This window comes from Carlito syrichta, unplaced genomic scaffold, assembly GCF_000164805.1.
Source record: "Carlito syrichta isolate Samal-C Ts95f unplaced genomic scaffold, Tarsius_syrichta-2.0.1 Scaffold313438, whole genome shotgun sequence".
NCBI classification, from domain to species: Eukaryota; Metazoa; Chordata; class Mammalia; order Primates; family Tarsiidae; genus Carlito; species Carlito syrichta.
In genome coordinates this window covers 267,306-289,355 of record NW_007257534.1, presented here as the reverse complement: position 1 = coordinate 289,355, position 22,050 = coordinate 267,306, and the positions used below count along the sequence as shown (strand labels likewise).

The window sequence follows — 22,050 nt, the reverse complement described above, 5'->3', positions numbered from 1 at the left end:
GACTCCTGCATTCCAGGCCTCAAAGACTTTGGTCAGGGCAGACTTCGCATCAGTGACAGGGAAGCAGCTGCCACTCTGGGTGAGGCTGTCCCGTGTCCCTGGGGGGACCGCAGTGCCTGGGGAAGCAAGGGGCTGGTGGGAACGCCACAAGGGCTGGTTCCCAGGGCATACCCTGCTGTCTTCATCTGACACCACAGCAGCAATGCATCCTTGGCTGAGCGTGTCTCACGACCTTCCTGAGTTTGGACAACAATGTCCTGAATCTGAGGGTGGCAGAACAAGAGAGATGTGGAGTTGGGTTGCGTCTGGATCTGTGCCTGCCTGCTTTCACTGGGGGGCTCCCTTCCTCTCCTGTCCTCTGCAGCCACGGGCCCTGTAGCTACGGGCCCTGGGTCCTTGAAGCCTGAGCTCCTGCCTCGGTCAACCAGAAGGGCAAGGGAATAACTTCCTCGTGTCAGACGAGATGGCTCTAATTATTTTGCTTATCATTTTTTTTGAGAGACAAGGTCCTGCTATGGTTGCCCAGGGAGGCCTCAAACTCCTGGACTCAAGTACTCCTCTCCCCTCAGCTTCCTAAAGTGCTGGGATTACAGGCATGAGCCACCACGCCTGGCCAAGAGAGCCCTAACTGGATAACTCTCATAGGTCACTGAGAACCAGCCACAAGACACCCCGATTTTTCCTCTGGAGCGACAATGCCCCGCAAGGCTGTGACAACTTGAATGTTGGAGAGTATTGCATTTTCATCAGTAGCTCTTCTTGCCCTTTCATTCTCCCCAATTCTGCTGCTATTAGGGTTCAATCTTACGTGGGGAGTGAGATCAGCCATCCAGGACCACTGGGAGGAAGCCTTTCTCTCCCCTTCCTTCCTAACTTCCTTCCATCTTTTCAGATAGGGTCTCACTCTGTCGCCCAGGCTGGAGTGCAAAGGTGTGATCATAGCTCACTACAGCTTCAAACTCCTGGGCTCAAGAGACCCTCCCGCCTCAGCCTCCCGAGTAGCTGGGATTACAGGTATGTACCACCACACCCAGCTGATTTTGTTATTTTGTAGGATGAGAGTCTCACTATGTTGCCCCGGCTGGATGAATTCTTTAGTCTACACACTGAATGCTGTCTTCTTCCTCCTGCCCTCAACTCCCTGGGCTAGGTTCTTTCTGTCTCCAAAACAGCAGGTGCAAAGTTCTGTTTTCCTTTTCTTGTTCTTTCTCAATTCCCTTATCAATAACCTACAAATAATCCAAATTTCAGGATGAGAAAAGTCTCCGCTTGGAAAATATAAAAGCAGGTCTTCTGAACTGCTTCCGCAAATATCTGAATTAAATTAGTTCAAAAGCCAAGAAGTTATCTGTGTGGGGGTAGGGGATAAAAAACCAGATCTTCCAGCCCAGTTGGCAGCTTCCAATCTAGCTACTAATTAATTTATATCTTCTCCCTCACAAGACTATATTACTGGGCTGGGTGCTGAGGCTTATGCCTATAATCCCAGCACTTTGGGAAGCAGAGGAGGGAGGAACACTCAAGACCAGCCTGAGCAACACAGTAAGACCCTCATCTCTACAAAAATAAAAAATCAGCTGTGCATGGTGGTGCACGCCTATAGCCCCAGCTCCTTGGGAGGCTGAGGCGGGAGGATCACTTAAGCTGAGAAGTTCGAGGTTACAGTGAGCTATGGTCATGCCAACATACTCTGGCTTGGGCAACACAGGAAGACCACAACTAAAAAAAAAAAAAAAAGACTGCAATACTGACTGAGCAGCTTCAGCGATTAGGGGTGGTGCAGAAGACACGTATACCTCCCAACAAGCACGAGTCCCACAGGACAAGTTTCTGGCCTTCCAGAACGTGCACTAGCCCTCACACCCTATTCATTTCCCAGACTCCCAAACCCTGCACAGCCCTGAGGGGCTCCCCCGACTCCCTCCGCCCCCAGGAGCCCACCTGGAAGCGGAGGATGATGGTCCAGATGAGGCCCAGGACCAGGCGGTGGTTGCCGTCCACAATGTCATGGGAGCCCATGTTCTCCAGGTGCACGCGCTGCTCCTTGAGGAACTGGAGGGCCTTGTCCACGTTCTCCAGGCAGTGGATGCGCATCTTCCCCTTGGTGGGCTTTGGCTGGGGGACGGCAGTGGCCCCATAGGCTTGGAGGGGCCTCACAACCACCCCAGAGGTGCCGTCACAGGCACCTACCCTCCACCCTCCCAGCCGAATTCCAAGCCCCTTGGCCGCTCTGTGACACTTCTCCACCCTATCCTTTTAACCATGTTCCCTCCCTCAGGCACCCAGAGCTGTGCAGTCAGGCTGCCTCGAAGCCCTTCTGGGTGTGGACAGAGTCCTCTGACTGACTTGTGTATCACAATCATACAACAGAGAGTTAACTGAGCACTTACTAATTGTGTATGTCAGGCCCAGTTCTAAGACCCGTTTACCGCTGGTTAGTGACAAAAGTGACTTTGAGCTTAGACTGCTAATGGGTTCACCAGCCAACCAACCTCCTCCTTCCCCCGAATGTCCCCAGCCGACACCCCAGGGGAACGCTCATGATTAACCCATCATCTGAAAGGGTCCCCACGATAGCTCCCTCTAGTGGAATTTCAGTGCAGGGTAAGAGCCAGAACTTCAGCCCAGAGTTGGAAAGACAGCAGGACAAAGTGGTGCCTTTTTACCTGACATTACCTCAGCAGGTGCAGGTATCACAGTCCCTATTTTTTTTTGAGTTGGGAGTCTCACTCCGTCGCCCAGACAGGAGTGCAGTGGCATGCTCCCAGCCACCGCAGCCTCGTCCCGCTGGGCTCCAGCGATCCACCCTCCTCAGCCTTCCAAGTAGCTGGAAGTTCAAGCGCGCGCTACCACACCCGGCTAGTTTTTTATTTATTGTAGAGATGAGGTCTCACCAAGTTGCCTGGGCAGGTCTCTAACCCACGGGCTCAGGCAATCCACTCACCTCAGCCTCCTGAAGTTCTGGGATTACAGGCTGAGCCACTGAGCCCAGCCCACAGTCCCCATTTTACACAAGGGGTGAAGAGGGTCCTGCCTGACAAACCCAAAGTTTCTTTTATCTGCTTCTTCAAGGCAGCAGAACTACCAGGCAGGTTATAACCGGGGTGCCTTGGATAAGTTTCCACTCACCAGGGTAGTAAAACACATGAAAACAGCCTCCAGGCTGGGCTCAGTGGCTCAGTCTGTAATCCTAGCACTTTGGGAGGTCGAGGGGAGTGGATGGCCTGAGCCCGCAGGTTCGAGATCAGCCCAGGCAACTTGGCAAGACCTTGTCTCTACAATACATCAAAAATTAGCCAGGCAAGGGAGTGCGCACCTGTAGTTCTGACTACTTGGAAGGTTGAGGTGGAAGGATCACTAGAGCCCAGCAGGTTGACACTGGGGTGGCTGTGAGCGTGTCACTGTGCACCAGCCTGGGCAATGGAATGAGACTCCAACTCAAAAAAAAAAACAAAAAACCTGCCTCCACACTTTCCTCTCGGTTCCAAGAGGGGTGCGCCTTAGCTCAAGGGAGGGGCTGGGGGGCCAGACCATCACAGCCGGCTGCAGACCCCCGCATGGAAGTCAAGAGCTCTGTGTGGTTCCTGGGAGAAACATGAAGGGGAGGGTGTGGTCGGAGGAGGCTGGGAGGTCTGGGAAGAGGCCAGAGAATCCAGTCAGCCACGTGCGCTTGTCCCACTGTAAGTAGTGGGACCTCCCAAAGGAGCAGGGAAGAAACCCTGGAAAGCCATGAGAACGCAAGATACCCCCAGGGCACGAAGGGGGCTGACGGTGGGCACAGCCACAGGGTCCAGGGAGGGGGCCACGACACCAACAGGGCCTCACCAGCATCTCCCCAGAGAGCACCTCCAGCAGCTTGATGAGCATGCGGCCATCCCGCAGGTCCTTGTAGAGGTCGGTGATGCGGCAGGACACACGTGCCAGGTGTGAGTTCACCCATTTCGTGAAGGTCTTTTTCTGAACCACTTCGCGCTCATCTGGGTGGGGAGGAGAGCCACGTGTGAGGTGGGTGGGGTCAGCGTGACCTGGGGCCAAGGGGTCTCACCTTCCTTCCAGGCACCCGCAACACCTGATGGAGGAGGTCAGTGTAGTCACACCACCCCCTCCTGGGGGCATCTGCGACCAGAGCATAGCCTGGCAGTAACATGAGTCCACATGCCACAAGAAGGAGGCAATGAGGACATCACTCCCACTGCCACCACGTTCTAGGCACAGTCTCAGGACACCCTCTTTCTGCCATCTGTTTCCCTGTACCCATCGGAATACTCTGTACTGTTGTGTCATCGAACTTGGATTTCAATGCCAGGTTCACCCATCCCTCCATCCATCCATCCACCCATTGAACAAATATTCTCTCTGCCTAGAGTACTCTCTCTCGGCCCCTCCGCTCTGCCACCCTGCTTCACCTAACTCCTATTCATTCTTTCAGAGTCAGGGTTGGCCGGGCTCGGCTCATGTCTGTAACCCCAGCACTTTGGGAGGTCAAGGTGGGAGGATCACTTGAAGCCAGGAGTTGGAAACCAGCCTGGGCAACCAAGTGAGACCCCCATCTCTGCAAAGGTTTTTTAATAAGATGTAGCTGGGCATGGTGGTGTATGCCTGTAGTTCCAGCAACTCAGGAGGCTGAGATAGGATCACGCAAGCCCTGGAGCTGGAGGCTGTAGTGAGCTACGATCACGCCACAGCACTCCAGGCTGGGTAACAGAGTGAGACCTTATCTCTAAAATAAGAGAGAGAGGCCCGGTGCTGTGGCTCACATCTGTAATCCCAGCACTTTGGGAGGCTGAAGTGGAAGGACTGCTTGGGCCCAAAAGTTCTGAGACCAAACTGGGCAACATAGCGAGACTTTGTCCCTAAAAAAAATTTAAAAATCAGCCAGGTGTGGTAGCATATGCATTTAGTCCCTGCTACTCGGGAGGCTGAGGAGGGAGGATTGCCTGAGCCCAGGAAGTTGAGTCTGCGGTGAGCCATGATTGTGCCACTGCACTCTAACCTGGGCAACAGAGTGAGACCCTCAACTCAAAAAAAAAAGAGAGAGAAAGAGAATCAGAATAAAGCGTGCTTCTCAGAAGAGCTTTTCCCAACCCCTTTGCCTGAAATGGGTCTCCCTAGAGCTCCCTGACCCCTGCATTTGCATTTTCAAGTATTAGTGGAAGGTATGTCCCTCCTGCAAGACTGGAGGCTCCTTGAGTCCAGTGGAGTCTGTCCTGGTCAGGGCCTGGGGTCTGGCATACAGTCGGTGCCCCAGAGCTGTATCACAGCCACTGCACAAATATGGGTTCAGTTCCCACCACGTGGCAGGCCTGTGCTGTCCCTCAGGAACACAAGGATAAGACAAACTGCCTGCCATCACGGAGTCCCTGGGCGGGGGGAAGAGAGTGAGGATAAGTGGAATGTGTGGTCTGCGTGGGGCCAGGGACAAGGACTTCTTGGGTGGGGGACTATCCATTGCATGACACTGTCTTTTTCACCCCCACAGTGGCAGGAGGAGTTCTCGATCTTCAGCCCTGGGAAGGTGGCATGACGTTCCCCAATTAGCATCCCCCAAAACAAACTCCTGGCCCAAGCGGGGAACTTCTTAGCACCCCTGTACAAATAATGCTGGTGGCCTGCCCGGGCCGGGGCAGGGGTTGCTTGGGCAAGATGCCGGAGAGAGGACAGAAGACTGGGACAGCATCAAAAAGGGGGAGAATAGGGGTGAGGAGAAGGAGAAAGAGAGAAGTGTGTGGGGTGCGGTGGCTCACACCTGTAATTCCAGTTTTCAGTCCTCTCTCCAACATCTTGTCCAAGCAACCCCTCCCGGGCTGTACAGGCCACCAGCTTTATTTGTACAAGGTTCTAAGAAGTTCCCACTTGGGCCAGGGGTTTGGTTTGTGATGCTGATTTGAGGGGTGTCATGACACCTTCCCAGCACTATGGGAGCCCAAGGCGAGAGGATTACTTGAGCCCAGAAGTTCAAGACAAGCCTGGGCTGCATAGCAAGGCCCTGTCATTACAAAAAAATAAAATAAGAAATAAGGTTGCACACAGTGGCTCACACCTGTAATCCCAGCACTTTGGGAGGCTGAGGAGGGAGGAGAGCTTGAGCCTAGGAGTTTGAGACCAGCCTGGGCATCATAGTGAGACCTGGTCTCTACAAGAATAAAACATAGCCAAGCCAGGCTCGGTGGCTCAGCCTGTAATCCCGCGCCTTTGGGAGGCTGAGGCGAGTGGATTGCCTGAGCCTGCGGGTTCGAGACCCACCTGGGCAACTTGACGAGACCTCATCTCCACAAGAAATCAAAAAAAATTAGCCGGGTGTGGTAGCACGTGCTTGTAGTTCCAGCTACTTGGAAGGCTGAGGTGGAAGGATCGCCGGAGCCCAGCAGGTTCAGGCTGCTGTGGCCGGGAGCGGCCACTGCACTCCAGTCTGGGCAACAGAGTGAGACTCCAACTCAAAAAAAAAAAAAAATACCCAGGTGTGGTGGTGTGCACCTGTAGTCCCAGCCACTTGGGAGGCTGAGGTGGAAGGATCGCCTGAGCCCAGGAGATCAAGGCTGCGGTAGCCGTGATCGTGCCACTGCACTCCAGCCTGGGTGACAGAGTGAGACCCTGACTTGTAAAATAATATAAGATAAAATAAAGAGAGAAACGTAGCAGAAAAGAAGAAAAAGAAACAAGGTAGAAACAAAGGAAGAGAAGAGAGAGGAGGGAGTGAGCCCTCACTTCAATTTTGGGAGCAGTCTATGGCAACGGGCTTTGGGCACTTGGGTTTAAAGATTCAGGGCAGGAGCTGACCTGGCAGTGAGGCCGCTCCTGGAGGCCTAGGGCTCCCTAGGGAGGGTGTGAGGCAGGGCAGGTGGCAGCCAGGGTGTGCTCCGAGTGGCCCGATTGGGAGGGCTGTCCACGCCACGAGAGCAGGCTACGTGTGTGCTTGGCTGAGCCCAACCGTGGAAGGGCTGGCTTTTAAATTATTAAATGTGTGATTCAACAACAGCAAAGAGAAGCCCAGCCCGCTCTACCTCAAGGGTATAACCCTGGCAGTTCCTGAGGCTCTCAGCCTCCAGGCCTTCCTACCTAGTGCTAGGAACTCAGATATTTTGTCTTCTGGTTGTTCGTTCAGCAAATGTTTACCATCTGACCATCAGGTGCCAGGCCCTGGGTGGGGGTGGGGAATTCAAGGAAGGACAGACAGTCCCTATCCCTGGAGCAACAGACTCCACTGTAAATATGATGAGAGGTCAGGCGCTGTGGCTCACACCTGTCATCCCAGCACTTTGGGAGGCTGAGGCAGGAGGATTGCCTGAACCCAGGAGTTTGAGACCATCCTGGGAAACATATTGAGACCCTGTCACAACAAAAAAAATAAGCCGGGTGTGGTGGCGCACGCCTGTAGTCCCAGCTACTTGGGAGGCTGAGGCAGGAGGATGGTCTGAGCCCAGGAGGTCAGGGCTGCAGAGATCCATGAGTAAAAAATAAAATAAATAAATAAACATGACAAGGGTTCAAGTTGCATATGAAGAATTCCACGGCAGATATCTAAGAAGGCTTCCAAGAAGAGGAAAATTACTACTACCGACTATATGAGTCTTAAATAATTATACGTTGAAAACAGCATTCATCAATTCTGGGCCTCTGGGCAAAATTCGGGGAAAAAGCTTCCCCTGCCCTTTTGTCAGCAGCAAATTAAACCTCTTTCCTGCTTTGCTTCAGCAAAACGGAACTTAAGGTTTGATGACATACTGGACGGAAAGCAACTCAACTGCATTTATTCTGGGACGTATTTAGGTTTGACAGAGCCAGCCACAGTCCCGCGGTGCCATCCTTAGGAACCGGGTCTGTTCTGTCAGTGCCTAACCTTTCACAGCAGATGTGGAGTCTCTGACTAAGAGGCTGAAACATTTAGCCCTTTTTAGAAGTAAGTGTCCCTGAAAGCTAAAGTCCTTCCTTCCTTCCTCCTTCTCCTGTCTTTAAGAATTCAAAATGCCATGATGTGGGTGCTGAGACCTGTTTACTTGTGCTTGGCAAAGGATAAGAAAGTGCTTCTGGCCCAGGACCGGAATTTAATTCTAGGCCACCAGGCTGGCACACGGATTGGTGCGGAAGTGCCATAAAGCACGCTTAGACCTCCCCGGTTTTCAACACACGAATGATGCCTCTGGGACCCCAAACGCTGGAGCTGGAGGTTTAGGATACAGGCAGGGGGCCTCCTGGCTGTCTTCTGCTTGAAGACTGGGGCAAAATCACCCAGAATCCTCAGCACCCTGAAACACCGCAGCGTTGAGACATTCCGAGAGACTAATGACGATCAGAAGCGGAGGAAAGGCCCAGGGCTGGGGATTAGTTTCCATTAGCTCATTCGCTCCGGCTGATCCACAGCGCCATGCTCAGCACATTCGAGCTCACAAGCACATCCGCTCCGACATGGCCCACATGCTCACCCGGAGCCCTCCCGGAGGGGCGAGCGACCTGGAGCCAGCAGAGCTGGGAACCCTAGCAGTGTGGACAGGCGGAGAGGTGGCTGTGCACCGAGCCTGCTGTCCCCAGGGGACCCAGGCCATCCTGCAGGGACCCGCTGGGGGAAGGAGACCTCAGAGAGGCACTGCCAGGAGCCAGGCCTCACTTCCAGAGTCCTAACTCTGACAGTGAGAGGGGTGGGCGGCAGGGGTGGGGGAGGCGTTGGTGGGAGGGAGTCCGCCAGTATGACTCAGCTGCCATCAAATCCAGGGCCTCTCCACTCCTCCTCTCTGTTCTTCTTCCTTTCTTTTTCCATTCTAGTCTGTGAGTTATCTTCCTTATCCTCTATGTGTTAAGACTTCCCCTTGAAAGCTCATCTACCTCCCTGGTCAGCTCTGACACAGAATTATTGTGTCCCGGGTGACCTTTCTTTAAATCCCCATTCAGGCCAGGTGCGGTGTCTCATGCATATCATCCCAGCACTTTGGGAGGCCGAGGTGAGAGGATTGCCTGAGCCCACAGGTTCGAGACCAGCCTGGGCAACTTGGCGAGACCTTGTCTCTACAATAAATTAAAAAAAAAAAAAATTAACCGGGCATGGTGGCACACACCTGTAGTTCCAGCTACTTGGAAGGCTGAGGCGGAAGGACCGCCTGAACCCAGCAAGTCGAGGCTGCCGTGGCCATGAGCATGCTACTGCACTCCAGCCTGGGTGACAGAGTGAGACTCCAACTCAAAAATAATAAATAAATAAATAAATCCCCTTTTAAAGATTTACTAGGTGGTTGAATATACCTGTGACACCCAAACCCTCACATACTTATCCACAAATAAGTGAATCCACACGTGTGGGATGTGCTGGCACACAGAACGCGTGCTGCCACGTGACCTGTCATTGTTAATGTCACCACTACTATTATGATGGTCAAGGCCCTGTCCCAGAAGCAGTCCCAAAAGGCCACCTCAGTCTCCCCAGGACCTCACCATCCAGCTGAGAAAACAAGACCCAAACTCACAAACAGGTAACTGGCAGTCACACAAGAAATAAATGGCAGTTCACTTTGATAATGCAAAAGCCATCACAAAGTAATATTGGACCAATTATCAGATAGATGGCACATAGGATGAATGCTTGAGGGGTCTGAGAGGAGAAGGTCATTCCCAATCAGCGTGGTTGGGGGGACCATGTGAAGAAAGCCACTTGGGATGGTAAGAGGGAAAGGATCCAGGGATAGGGAGTGGGCCCAAGAGGACAGACATACAAAGCCAAAGCTTGTTCGAGGGCTGCTGTGTAGCTACAGGCGAGAAGAAAAAATGTGGGAAATAAGTTCTATTTATTTATTTTTTAGAGACAGGGTCTCGCTCACTGCAAATGGAAGCACAATGGTATGCTCGTAGCTCACTGCAGCCTCTATCTCCTGGGCTATAGTGATTCTCCTGCCTCAGCCTCCCAAGTAGCTGGGACTACCAGTGCATACCACCACACCCAGCCAACTTTTTTCTTTTTAAAATTTTATAGAGATGGATCTCCCTGTGTTGCCCGAGCTGGTTTCAAACTCCCAACCCCAAGCGATCGTTCCACTTTGACCTCCCAAAGTGCTGGGATTACAGGTGTGGGCCACTGTACCTGGGCCTGAAAATAAGTTTTAAACAGGATATGGAAAGCCTTGAATGAAAGGCTGAGACATTCAGAGTTGATCCTAGAAGCAAAAGAAGTCACCGAAGGTGTGGCATTTCCTGAGGTATGAATATGTAAGGCCCCCAAAGATAAGACAGACACACAATGTTTCAGATTACGTTTCAAAATAAGTGTGCAAAATCTACACAGAGTAAACCTTCGAAGGCTCCTGGGCCAAACATTAGAAAATCTGGACAAATGAAAATGGACATGGAGTTCTTGGATCAAAAAACTGAATATCATCACGATATCAATTTACCCTAAATTAATACATATTTAATAGGATTTAAAATATATTGAAATCATACCATTTAAATTTTGGGAAAAATAGACAAATGATTCAAAACTCCATTAGAAAAATAAGCATGCAAAAACAGCAAGGACAATTCCAAAAAATAAGAGTAATAAAGGGCAGTCAACATCCCCAGATAGTTTTTTTCTATCAAAAAACAGTATAAACTTACTGTAAAACTGTGTAATACTATCATGTGAAGAGATGGACATATTAATGGGACAGAAACAGTCCCAAATACAGATAGGCATTTAATATCTGATAAAGGTGACATTTCCTTTCTTTTCTTTCTTTTTTCTTTTTTTTTTGAGACAGGATCTCACTCTGTCACCCAGGCTGGCATGCAGTGGCACAATCATAGCTTACTGCAGCCTCAAGCGATCCTCCCACCTCAGCCTCTCAAAGCACTAGGGTTATAGGCATGAGCTATCACGCCTGGCTACATTTCAAATATGAAGGAGAAAGACAGATTATTCAGTAAGGGGTGCTGGCAAAACTGGATGGCTATGCAGGAAAAGTTAGTTAATGTCATAACTGATACTCCGGGATAAATTTCATTAAGGTGAAAAATTGAAATGTAAAAAGAAAATGGAACCATAAAAATACCAAACTCCGCATGGCAAGTGTTTTTTACAGTTTTGGTGTTAGGAAGGGATTTCAAAAGATGAAAAAAATCCCAAAGCCACAAAATTGAAACTCAACGACATTAAAAAATAATTGTGTGGGATAAAACACCATAAGCAAAGTCAAACAAATGATGAAGAATATTTGTAGCACACATCACATAGGGCTAACTTACTAAATATGTAAAGAATACCTAAAGATCAACAAGGAAAAAGACCAACAATGTGAGCAAAAAGTTAACAGAAAATAATTAGACATGTCTCTTAAATGTTAAATATTATCTAAGCTAATAACAGAAGTACAAATTAAAGGTGCACATGTGCACACAATCGAATACATGGTCCTTAATTAGTTTGAACAAACTAATCATAAAAGATATTTTTGAGACAATTGGGAAAAATCTGAATACCAAGTGGACACTAAATTATATTAGGGAATTACTGTTAATTTTATTAGGTGAAATAATGATATTATAGTTAGGTGGGAAATGTTCTTGTTTTTCAGAGATACATACTGAAGTAATTAGGGGATAAAAGGTCATAGTGACCTTTTATTTACTTTAAAACTGCTTCAAGCACCAAAATAGATAAGCAAATATGAACAAATATTAACAACTGTTGCCAGACGCGTGACTCACGCCTGTCATCACAGCACTTTGGAAGGCAGAGGCAGAATTGCTGGAGCCTAGGAGCTCGAGATCAGCCCAGACAACATAGCGAGACTTCATCTCTACAAAAAATACAAAATTAGCCGGGCTGTAATTCCAGTTACTGGAGTGGCTGAGGCAGAAGGATCACCTGAGCCCAGAAAGTTGAGGCTGCAGTGAGCCATGATGGTGCCACTGCACTCCAGTCTGGGCTACAGAGTGAGATCCTGATTCAAAACAAAACAATTGTTAAATTTAGGTGATGGTTCATTACACTGTAGTCACTACTTTTTGTGTGTTTGAAATTTTTCATACTGAAAACCAAAAAGTAAAACCAAAGCACTCCACGACACTATGTTTCACTTATCCAATGGGCAGAGAGCAACAAGTCTGATGGAATACTGTGTTGGCAAGGGTGTGGGGAAAAGGCATTCATATGTTGCTGGAGAGGGTATAATTGGGGCAACATCTATGAGAGGCATTTGTCATGAACAATCAGAATTACAAACGCACATGATTTTGGACCCTGTAATTCCACTTGTAGGAATTTATCCTACAGGTATATTTGTACTCTTGCAAAATAATCTTATTTATTGCACTTTCTGAGGACAGCAAAAGATTGGAAACAACCTAAATATCAACCAATAGGGGACAAGTAAAATTAAAATTATATGTCCATACAATGAAATACTATGTACATGTAAAAAGAATAAGGAGACTGCTTGTATATTAATACAAAACAAAATTAGCCAGGTGCGATGGTACATGCTGGTAGTCTCAGCTACTCAGGAGGCTGAGGCGGAAGGATCACCTGAGCCCAGGAGGTCGAGGTTGAGGTGGGCTGTGATTGTGCCACTGCACTTCAGCCTGATGACAGTGTGAGACCCCACCTCAAAACTACATACATACATGTTCTTTAAATCTCCAAGTTATACTGGGTGAAAAAGAAGCATAGATCAGTATAGAGTTAAAAAAAAAAGTAAACTAAAGTTGGGGGAAAAACAATACGGACCATTTGTTTATATATGCATAAAATATTCCTGGAAAAATACACAAGATCTGGTTAACACAGGTTCTGAATAGAACTGAGTGTCTGGGGAAGCAGTAAAACTTATTATTTACCTTTTTATAGCTTTCGAATTTTGCTCACTAGGTGTATGTGCGGGGGGACTCCCCCAAACTGGAATTTATATATAAAAAATGGTGTATTTATTCTTACATGTTTAAACTTCAGTCGCCTTTAAAACACTCTATGCTTGATGCAATACACCTATGGTGATACTTTTTCCTCGGCTCACACGTTTCTGAACTCGTCAATTTTGGTGCCTTTTAGTGCTTCTGTCATTTTTTGTTTTAACGGCAAAATGTTTCTCTCTGAGGACTTTTTCATTGGGGAAACGACCAAAAAAAAAAAGTCTCCTGGGGCAAGATCGGGTGAATAGGGAAGGTGGGACACAGGGGTGAAGCTGTTTGGGGACAAAAACTGCTGAACGCAGTGTGGCGTCGGCAGATGTGCTCGTAAATCACTCATCAGAAAACAGGCAAATGCACTGAAGGAGTCTCCCCCCTCCCCCAAATTCACTGAAGTCGAATGCAGCCTCTCAACAACTCTAGCTGATACGCTGATGCTGATGGGTTCCTAGAACACTTACCTAGTGGGGAAACCTATACTACAAGGGGTCAGCCCTCCAAAAAGTCATTCAGGATTTTTTGAGTCCCCCCTCGAATATTACCTATTCAAAACAGAAATCAAGGTATTTTCCTTTTTCTAAAGAAAATCTTAAAATGTTTTTCTCTTCCCCTCTTTCTCAGGCAGCCTAATTCCTTTGTGTCTCCCTGTCTTACGAATTTGCTAGGCTGAAATCATAAGCGCCCTTAACCACCTGAGCCCCCGGGTGCAGGGAAAGGGGGGGGGGTTATGAGGTGGAAACACTCCCTACACCCAGACCCCAAAGGGGTGTCTGTAGGCAGGAGGCACACTCAGTTTCAGCACACAGCTGCTCTCTGAGGTCTCACTCTCTGAATATTTTCTAAGGGTTATTGACATTACTATTATTTTAAAATTATTATTATTATTTGAGTTGGGAAGTTGGGTCTTGCTCTGTCACCCAGGCTGTAGTGCAGTGACATAATCACTGCTCACTGCAGCCACAACCTCCCAGGCTCAGACGATCCTTCCTCCTTAGCCTCCCAAGTAGCTGGGTCTACAGGCATGCGCTAGCACACCTGGCTAATTTTTTTATTTATTATTTTTTTTGTAGAGATGTGTTCTCCCTATGCTGCCCAGACTGGTCTTGAACTCCTGGGCTCAAGCAATCCTCCCGCCTCAGCCTCTCAAAGTACTAGGATGACAGGCAAGAGCCACCGTGCTGGGTCGTTACAGGGGTTTTAAAGCACAAATGTCAGTTTCTCTCCTGTGTTACTCCTTTTCTAGGCTTCCTCATGGCTCCTCCTTCCACTTCTCTCCCTCTCGGCGCCCAGCCCCACCCACTCTAGTACCAGCTTCACCTCCTGACGTCAGGGGCCTCCGGGAAGTTTATCATCAAAAGTTCCCAGCCAGGTTGTTTTAAAAATAGGAGCCTGTTTGTAAGCCAAACGGTAAAGTTGAAGTCTCTTTTTTTTTTTTTTTTTGAGTTGGAGTCTCACTCTGTCGCCCAGACTGGAGTGCAGTGGCCGCTCCCGGCCACCGCAGCCTCGACCTGCTGGGCTCCAGCGATCCTTCCACCTCAGCCTTCCAAGTAGCTGGAACTACAACTACAGACATGTGCTACCACGCCCAGCTAATTTTTGATTTATTGTAGAGACGAGGTCTCGCCAAGTTGCCCGGGCAGGTCTCAAACCTGCGGGCCCAGGCAATCCACTCACCTCAGCCTCCCCAAGCGAGGGATTACAGGCTGAGCCACCGAGCCCGGCTAAGTTGAAGTCTCTTATCTTTGGAACCTGAATCTCCCCTTTCTGGGCCCATCTATTTATGGCTTCCCATAAAATCCTCTGCGAGTCTTGCCTCTCCCTCTTGTCTCTGTTAAAAATCTGTTCTCTGGAATGGGAAACAGCCTCCTAAAAAATCAACCACAGGGGACTAATTAATATTTTGTTACTAATGAGGATATTGCCAGGTGCGGTGGCTCACACCTGTAACCCCAACACTTTGGGAGGCTGAGGTGAGAGGATCAGTTGAGCCCAGGAGTTCAAGACCAGCCTGGGCAACATAGCAAGACCTCCTCTCTACAAATATCAGAAAATTCGCCAGGTGTGGTGGCATATGCCCATAGTCCCAGCTACTGGGAAGGCTGAGGCAGAAGGATCGAGGCTGTGGTGAGCTGTGATCCTGCCACTGCACTTCTGCCTGGGCAACAGAGTGAGACCGCAACTCTAAAGCAAAAAAATGAGGAAATTAATAAGTTTGTAGAGGAACTTTCAATGACAAGAAAGGATGTTACAATAGAACTTAAGAGAAAATTCAGGCTATCGAACCTCAAACATAATGGGATTCTAGTTTTACAGACATAGATCACAGAAAAAAAAAAGCTAAAACTGGGTGTTGTTTCGTAGCTGGATGGTAAGACTGTGGGTGACATTTTTTCCCCTGACTTTTCTATGTTTTCTAAAATGTCTGCAATGGCCATATATGACTTTAATAATAAGAAACAGCAGATGTCATAAAGAAAAATAGGGCCGGGCTCGGTGGCTCAGCCTGTAATCCCGTGCTTTTGGGAGGCTGAGGTGAGTGGATTGCCTGAGCCCGCGGGTTCGAGACCCACCTGGGCAGCGAGACCTCATCTCTACAATAAATCAAAAAATCAGCCGGCGTGGTGGCGCATGCCTGTAATTCCGGCTACTCGGAAGGCTGAGGCGGAAGGATCGAGGGAGCCCAGCGGGTCGAGGCTGCAGTGACCGGGAGCGGCCACTGCACTCCAGTCTGGGCAACAGAGTGAGATTCCAACTCAAAAAAAAAAAAAGAAAGAAAAAAAAAACCAGAAAAATAGGATATAAAGTTCATAAACTCTGAGGAATAAAAGATGAAGAGTCAAAAAGGCAATCTTGTCGGGCGTGGTGGTGTAATTCCAACACTTTGTAATTTCGAGACCTGCCTGGGCAATTTGGTGAGACCTTGTCTCTACAGTAAATACATTTTTTAAAAAATCATCTGGGCATGGTGGTGCACGCCTGTGGTTCCAGTCACTTGGAAGGCTGAGGTGAAAGGATCGCCTGAGCCTAGCACGCTGAGGCTTTGGTGAACTGTGATCCTTGCCACGACACTCCAGCCTGGGTGACAGAGTAAGACTCTAACTCAAAAAAAGAAAAGAAAAGACATCTTTCTTGAGGAAGTTTGCCTTCTGCCTTAAGCCACGGGAAAAGCGTTCAGAAAGACAAAGGAGATATGGTGCCATGGGAGGCCCTTGGACTAGCCTGAGTGGGCCTGAAAGCCAGCATTTCATGCTGAGTCGTTGCAGGTTCACACCATGGGACATCTCTCTTCTCATGTCAGGAAGCCATGAGTTTAGGGAACCAGAGTGAGCCATGCTTTAACTCCCAAGCCTCAGTGACACAGATACCAACTCATTATGAAGCCTGGCATGGAGCAGACCCTCAGGACACATCACAAATGATGCTGGTGGCACAAGCTGCACTGTTCTTGTTGAACTAGCTTGGGGAGAAATTTTTCTCCCAACCAACCAATTTTCATCCCACTGATACTGTGTTTAGCTGGAACATAGTTCCCCTGCCCTTAAGGATTTACAATGTAGCTGGGGTTGATTCCAAGATCAATTTTAGGATGCTTACTACATATATAAACATGCAAATGCAAGAATAAAGCATGTAAGACCAACCTTAAAAGTAATCAGAGCTGAGCACAGCGACTCACACCTGTAATCCCAGCATTTTGGAAGGCTGAGGTGGGAGGACTGCCTGAGCCCAGGAGTTTGAGATCAGCCTGGGCAACATAGTGAGACCTTATCTCTACAAAAAAAAAAAAAAAGCAGGAAGCAGTGGGGCACACCTGTAGTCCCAGCTACTCAGGGCGCTGAGCCGGAAGGATCACCTATACCTAGGAGGTCAAGGCTATGGTGAGCAGCGATTGTGCCACTATACTCCAGCCTGGGTGACAGGGTGAGATCCCAAATTTTTAAAAAAGTGATCAGAAGGCGGTATGGTGACACGTGCCTGTAGTTCTAGCTACTTAGGAGGCTGACTTGAGGTACAGTAATACAAAGGAACACTGTACAGCCATTAACATAATAATTTGCATGTTTTCTGACATGAAAAGACAATCATAGTATATTATTACAAGAAAGAGGCCCGAGATTATAATGCCATATGTAACATCTTATTTTATTTCTTTCAATCCTTTTTTTTACTTTATTTTTTATAGAGATATGGGGTCCAAGTCAGGGATAGGCGCATAAGTAATCTCCAAGCAGGTGAAGTTTGGGCCTCCAACTGGTCCTTACTTCCTCTGGTTTAGGACCAGGTACCCTTTATGTTGCCACATGCCCCCCCCCATCCCTTGGTAGTGTCTTGCTACGACTAATTCCTCCCTTGTGTAATTGTGGTTACTGTCCAGTGGGTAACATTTTAATATTTACACATATGCATAGTCATAAATAAACAGTCATTAAAATATCTGTAAGACGTTAGCCATGTCTCTAATTTTCTTTATCTTTTCTGTATTAAATATATATTCCTGTCAATGAAAATGTTTAAAAGATATAAAAGTCATCGCTCGACTACTTTTTAAAATAAAATAGGGTATTTATATATTAGAACAAAAGAAAACAAGTTATCATAAACCAGTTTAAATTTAAAAGTTTTTTTATTTTACGTATTTTTTTGAGTTGGAGACTCACTCTGTTGCCCAGGCTGGAGTGCAGTGGCACGATCATGGTTCACCATTAGCCTTGACCTCCTGGGCTCAGGTGATCCTTTCACCTCAGCCTCCTGAATAGGTGGGACTACAGGTGCACACCACCATACCTGGCTAATTTTTTTAATCTTTTGTAGAGACGAGGTCTCACTATGTTCCCAAGGCTGGTCTTGAACTCCTGGGCTCAACCAATCCTCCCACCTCGGTCTCCCAAAGTGCTGGGATTACAGTCATGAGCTACTGGGCCTGGCCTGATAATGGTTTTGGAATGCCAAGGAAGAAAGGAGGGTCATTCAAAGTCTTCAGGTGGCAACTGGCATGTGTGTATGTGCGTGTATATAAGTAGCATTTGCATATGTATACATGTGCCAGTTTTTGGGGTGTGAATGAGAGGCAGTTAGTTTATTCAATAATAAGGCAGTCTAGGAATGTGAACTTTGCACCCAAGTACAAAAGAGCCTGGGGGTTCTTATGGGCAGCATCACAAAACACTTGTCAGAGGACAGAGATTCTAACTGCCCGGTGCAAATGGGACTGGAGAGGGCAGAGGTGGGAGCCAGGGAAGCCAGCCTGGGGCAACTGCAGAAGCCTGTGCCTTAGGGGACAAAGCCCCCCTGACATATCAACTATGGAAATGAAAAGACAGGCGTTGATCTGTCACAGAAGAGGGATCCTCTGGTCCCGGCAGGAGACAGTATTTGGAGAATGTAAAACAGAAGCAAAAATGAGTTCAAGGTTTTGATCACAGGGGCTCAAGAGACTGGTGGTGAAAGGAAAAATGAAGAGTGTCTTGGGTGGGGGCACAAAGGAGCAGATAATGTGGGAGGAGGGACATTCAAGAGGGCCCAAGGGCTGCAGCCCGGACAGCCCTGGATGGCTCTAAATCCCTGGGATTCTAGTCCTGTCCCAGCCACCTCCTGGCTTTGGGACCTTCCTTACCTGTAAAAGGGAATGGCGATGGCTACACCTTACCCACTTCCTAAGGTGGCTGAAGTGCCAATAGGATCACCTGAGAAAAAGCACTGGTCATTTTGTGTTGTACACGCATGTGCATGCCTGTGTAGACACGTGTGTGATTACTTGATCAGCCTGTGCCTCATAGACTATACAGTGAGATTCCCTGGTTGATCTGGCTCTGGAAGTGGGGAGGCCAAAGCGTTTGCAGGCAAAATGTTCCAAGAGACTCAGCTGCTTTTACTCCCCGTCATTCCCTCTTAGCAACATGATGAAGAGGGAAAATGAACAGTGACGACAGATGCTCTGAAAGCAACACCTCTGGCACCTCTCTGGCCAAGCAGCATGGGGGAGGGGGCAATGGAGTGGGGGGCTGGGTGCTGAGCCATAAGCACAGTCAAGGCCAGGTGTCAGAGCTTGCCCTTGGGAACAAAGCTGACAGCCCACAGGAATGTCCCAAAGAGGGAGGAGGCTATTAACATGGCTCACTCAGACTGCACTACCCAGGGAGGGAGCAGAGTCTTATTATTAACCTCAGCATATTAATATTTGATAAAGCATCTTCACCATGATGGATAGCAGTCACCCGTAGAAGGGGCACAGCCTTGGCTTTGCAAAGAGCTCTGCTTTTACCAAGAGGGGTGAGAGGTCTGGGCACAGTGGCTCATGCCAGTTATCCCAGCACTTTGGGAGGCTGAGAAAGGAGGACTGCTTAGGCCAGAAGTTCAAGACCAGCCTGGGCAACATAGTGAGACCCCTGTCTCTACAAAAAATTTTAAAAATGAGATGGATGTGGTGGTGCGCGTCTGTAGTCCCAGCTGCTTGGGAGACCGAGGTAGAAGGATCTCCTGAGCCCTGGAGTTCAAGTCTGCAGTGAGCCGTGATTGTGTCACTGCCCTCCAGCCTGGGTGACAGGGTGAGACCCCAACTCAGAAAGACCAAACAAACAAGAGGAATGAGGGGACAATGGAAGGTGCTATGTGCTGGGTGGGGAAAACCTCCCTGGGTCACACAGCACAGGTGGTATGCTGGCAATTCTTGCCAATTCATCTGCACAGGTAGCCAGCAAGTTTATCTACGCAGTGGCTACCTGAGTGGAGGGGATAGTCTCACAATGGCTGACCGCCAAGAGAAAGCTACTGGTCCAATTATTTTTTCCTCTGACAATACACTAAAACAATTGCTGATGATTATAGGTATTTCCATGAATAGCATATTTTCCCCAATATATGGTCTCTAAATAAAACTCCATTTTATGTTTTGAAATCTGAGAAGAAAATCATTCAGAAAACCTACTATTGATGACAACATCTTTGTTCTTGCAGGTAGCAGGGAGGGACGTTGGGACCAGGAACAACGGATGTCTTGGTACCCAGCGGCTGCTCCGAATCTGTCGACTAAACAGGCTACCGAGAGCTGCCAGCCCCACCCACCAGGGTGAGGCCCTGCTGCCTGAGGAAATCACTTACCCTCAGGACACAATGCCCCTCTAGGCGACTGGGCACCTGCAATCAGCACCATCCTGGCACAGGTGGGGGAAGGGACCCGAGAGAGAGTCCAAGCATCCCTCAAGGAGGCTCAAGGGGCCTTTCTAGAAAAGTCAGGAAGGAGCACTCTCTGCCAAGTTCCTAGCAGCCAAGCAGAGTGGGCCGGGAGCAGCAGGGTCTGAGGAACACCTGCTAGTCCCAGGATTTAACCTTGGGGCCTGGGTACAATGGGTCAGGAAGACACTCAAGGTTCAAAGTGGCAGCCACAATGTGCTTCTGAGCCCAGGGATATTCCCTGACTTGTCCTCAATCAACCTCACTGCTCAGCCTCATCTCACTTCCAGGAAGAAGGTGGCAGAGAGACAATGCAGGAAGGCCGGTCGTCTCTAATTGGAAACATCACTCGGGTTCTAATTTAAAGGTGAAACCTGACAGGCGACACAGCACTGTGCACCTGGGTTTGAAGGGCGGGGCTCTGTTGAGCCTACCCCTTAGTCATTGTCCAAGGAGCCAGGAGGAAGACTGAGAAGGAACGTGAAGGCCTTCTGTCTCCTACAACCCCCCACCCACCCCCCCGCAAGGCTCCAGGCTCCTCCCTGCACTGCAACCTTGGAGATGCCTCTGTGTCCTGAGGAGTCATAAATCACACAGTGGGCAGCACATGGGATGCCAGATGCCAGGCTGTGTGCAGGGGTGAGGTAGGAGAGTAGCAGGAAGGGGCGGGAGGAGAGAAGAGGGGAAGGAGGCTCATGCACAGGGTTTTTCTTTCTGGGGCATTTCTGTTGCGTTCCTCCAGCCCTCCTTGCCCAGCTGGGCCACATCTGCCCTGAGGCAGCATCCTCACCGGAGTCACTGGAGTCCATGCCCGGGAGCAGGGGAGGGGAGGAGAGTGCAGGCGGGCGAGGGAGCCAAAGGACGGGCATGCTGGCTGGTAAATTCCCTGCAGCCTGCAGTGCTCCATCCTTCATCCAGACGGCCACAGATGCTCATGGATGGCTCCCGGAATGAACGGGGAAGGAGACAAGGAAGGTTCTAGGAGATCCTGGAGCCTTCCTACAGAGACAGGAGGGCTGGGACCTCTTGGGGGATAGGAACTTGGGCATTTCAGCTGCCATCCTTCCTCTAATCCCACAAGGCAGGTCCAGAAAGTAGGCAGGCTCCAGCAGCAGTCATCAAACGAGAGAATGGTCCCCTGTCCAGGCATAATCCTCAAGGCCACCTGCCACTTAACCTCATGACATGCTGCCAGTTTGGAGACGGATGTCAAGAAGCTAAAATCCATTCAAGGGTCTCCAGGGCAAATATTCCTGCTGGGCTCCCAGCCCTCCCCTTGTTATTGCCAAGGTCAAATGCATTCCTTTACAGGAGGCTTCTGCAACATTTTTTTTCTTTTTCTGTTTTGAGATAGGGCCTCACTGTGTTGCCCAGGCTGGAGTGCAGCGGTGCAATCATAGCTCACTGCAGCCTCAAACTCCTGGGCTCAAGCTATCCTCCTGCCTCAGCCTCTGAGTAACTGAGACTACAGGTACTTGCCACCACACCCAGCTAATATTTTTAAAAGCTTTTGTAGAGATGGGCTCTTGCTCTGTTGCCCAGGCTGGTCTCAAACTCCTGAACTCAAGTGATCCTCTCACTTCTACCTCTGCCTCCCAAGGCACTGGGATTATGGGCGTGAGCCACCACACTTGGCCAAAATCTTCATATATTTTATCTTATTTGGGCTGGGCATGGTGGCTCACACCTGGGATCCTAGCACTTTGGGAGGCAGAGACGGAGGTGGGAGGACCCCTTGAGGCTAGGAGTTGGAGACCAGGCTAGGCAGTATAGAGAGACCCTGTCTCAACAAAAAATATAAAAAATTTAAAAATTAGCTGAGCATGGTGGCTCATTCCTGTAGCCCTGGTTACTTGGGAGGCTAACAGAAGAACTACTTGAGCCCAGGAGTTGGAGGCTGTGGTGAGCTATGATCGTGCCACTGTACTCCAGTCTGACACAAAAAAGATTTTTAAAAAAATCTTATTTGAGCCGGGCTCGGTGGCTCAGCCTGTAATCCCGCGTCTTTGGGAG

At 49.0% G+C, this 22,050-nt stretch overlaps 1 protein-coding gene across 1 annotated transcript in view; it reads right to left on the bottom strand.

The window, feature by feature from the left end:
* The window catches only part of SPTB (spectrin beta, erythrocytic), an 82,324-nt gene that overhangs the window by 57,796 nt on the left and 2,478 nt on the right, over positions 1-22,050 (bottom strand). Inside the window, exons 2-4 of the mRNA XM_008070466.1 lie at positions 3,826-3,977; positions 1,942-2,115; positions 172-263 (exon numbers count right to left, since the gene is read on the bottom strand). Coding sequence (XP_008068657.1) covers positions 172-263; positions 1,942-2,115; positions 3,826-3,977 — 418 coding nt within the window. The remainder of the gene's footprint in view (positions 1-171; positions 264-1,941; positions 2,116-3,825; positions 3,978-22,050) is intronic.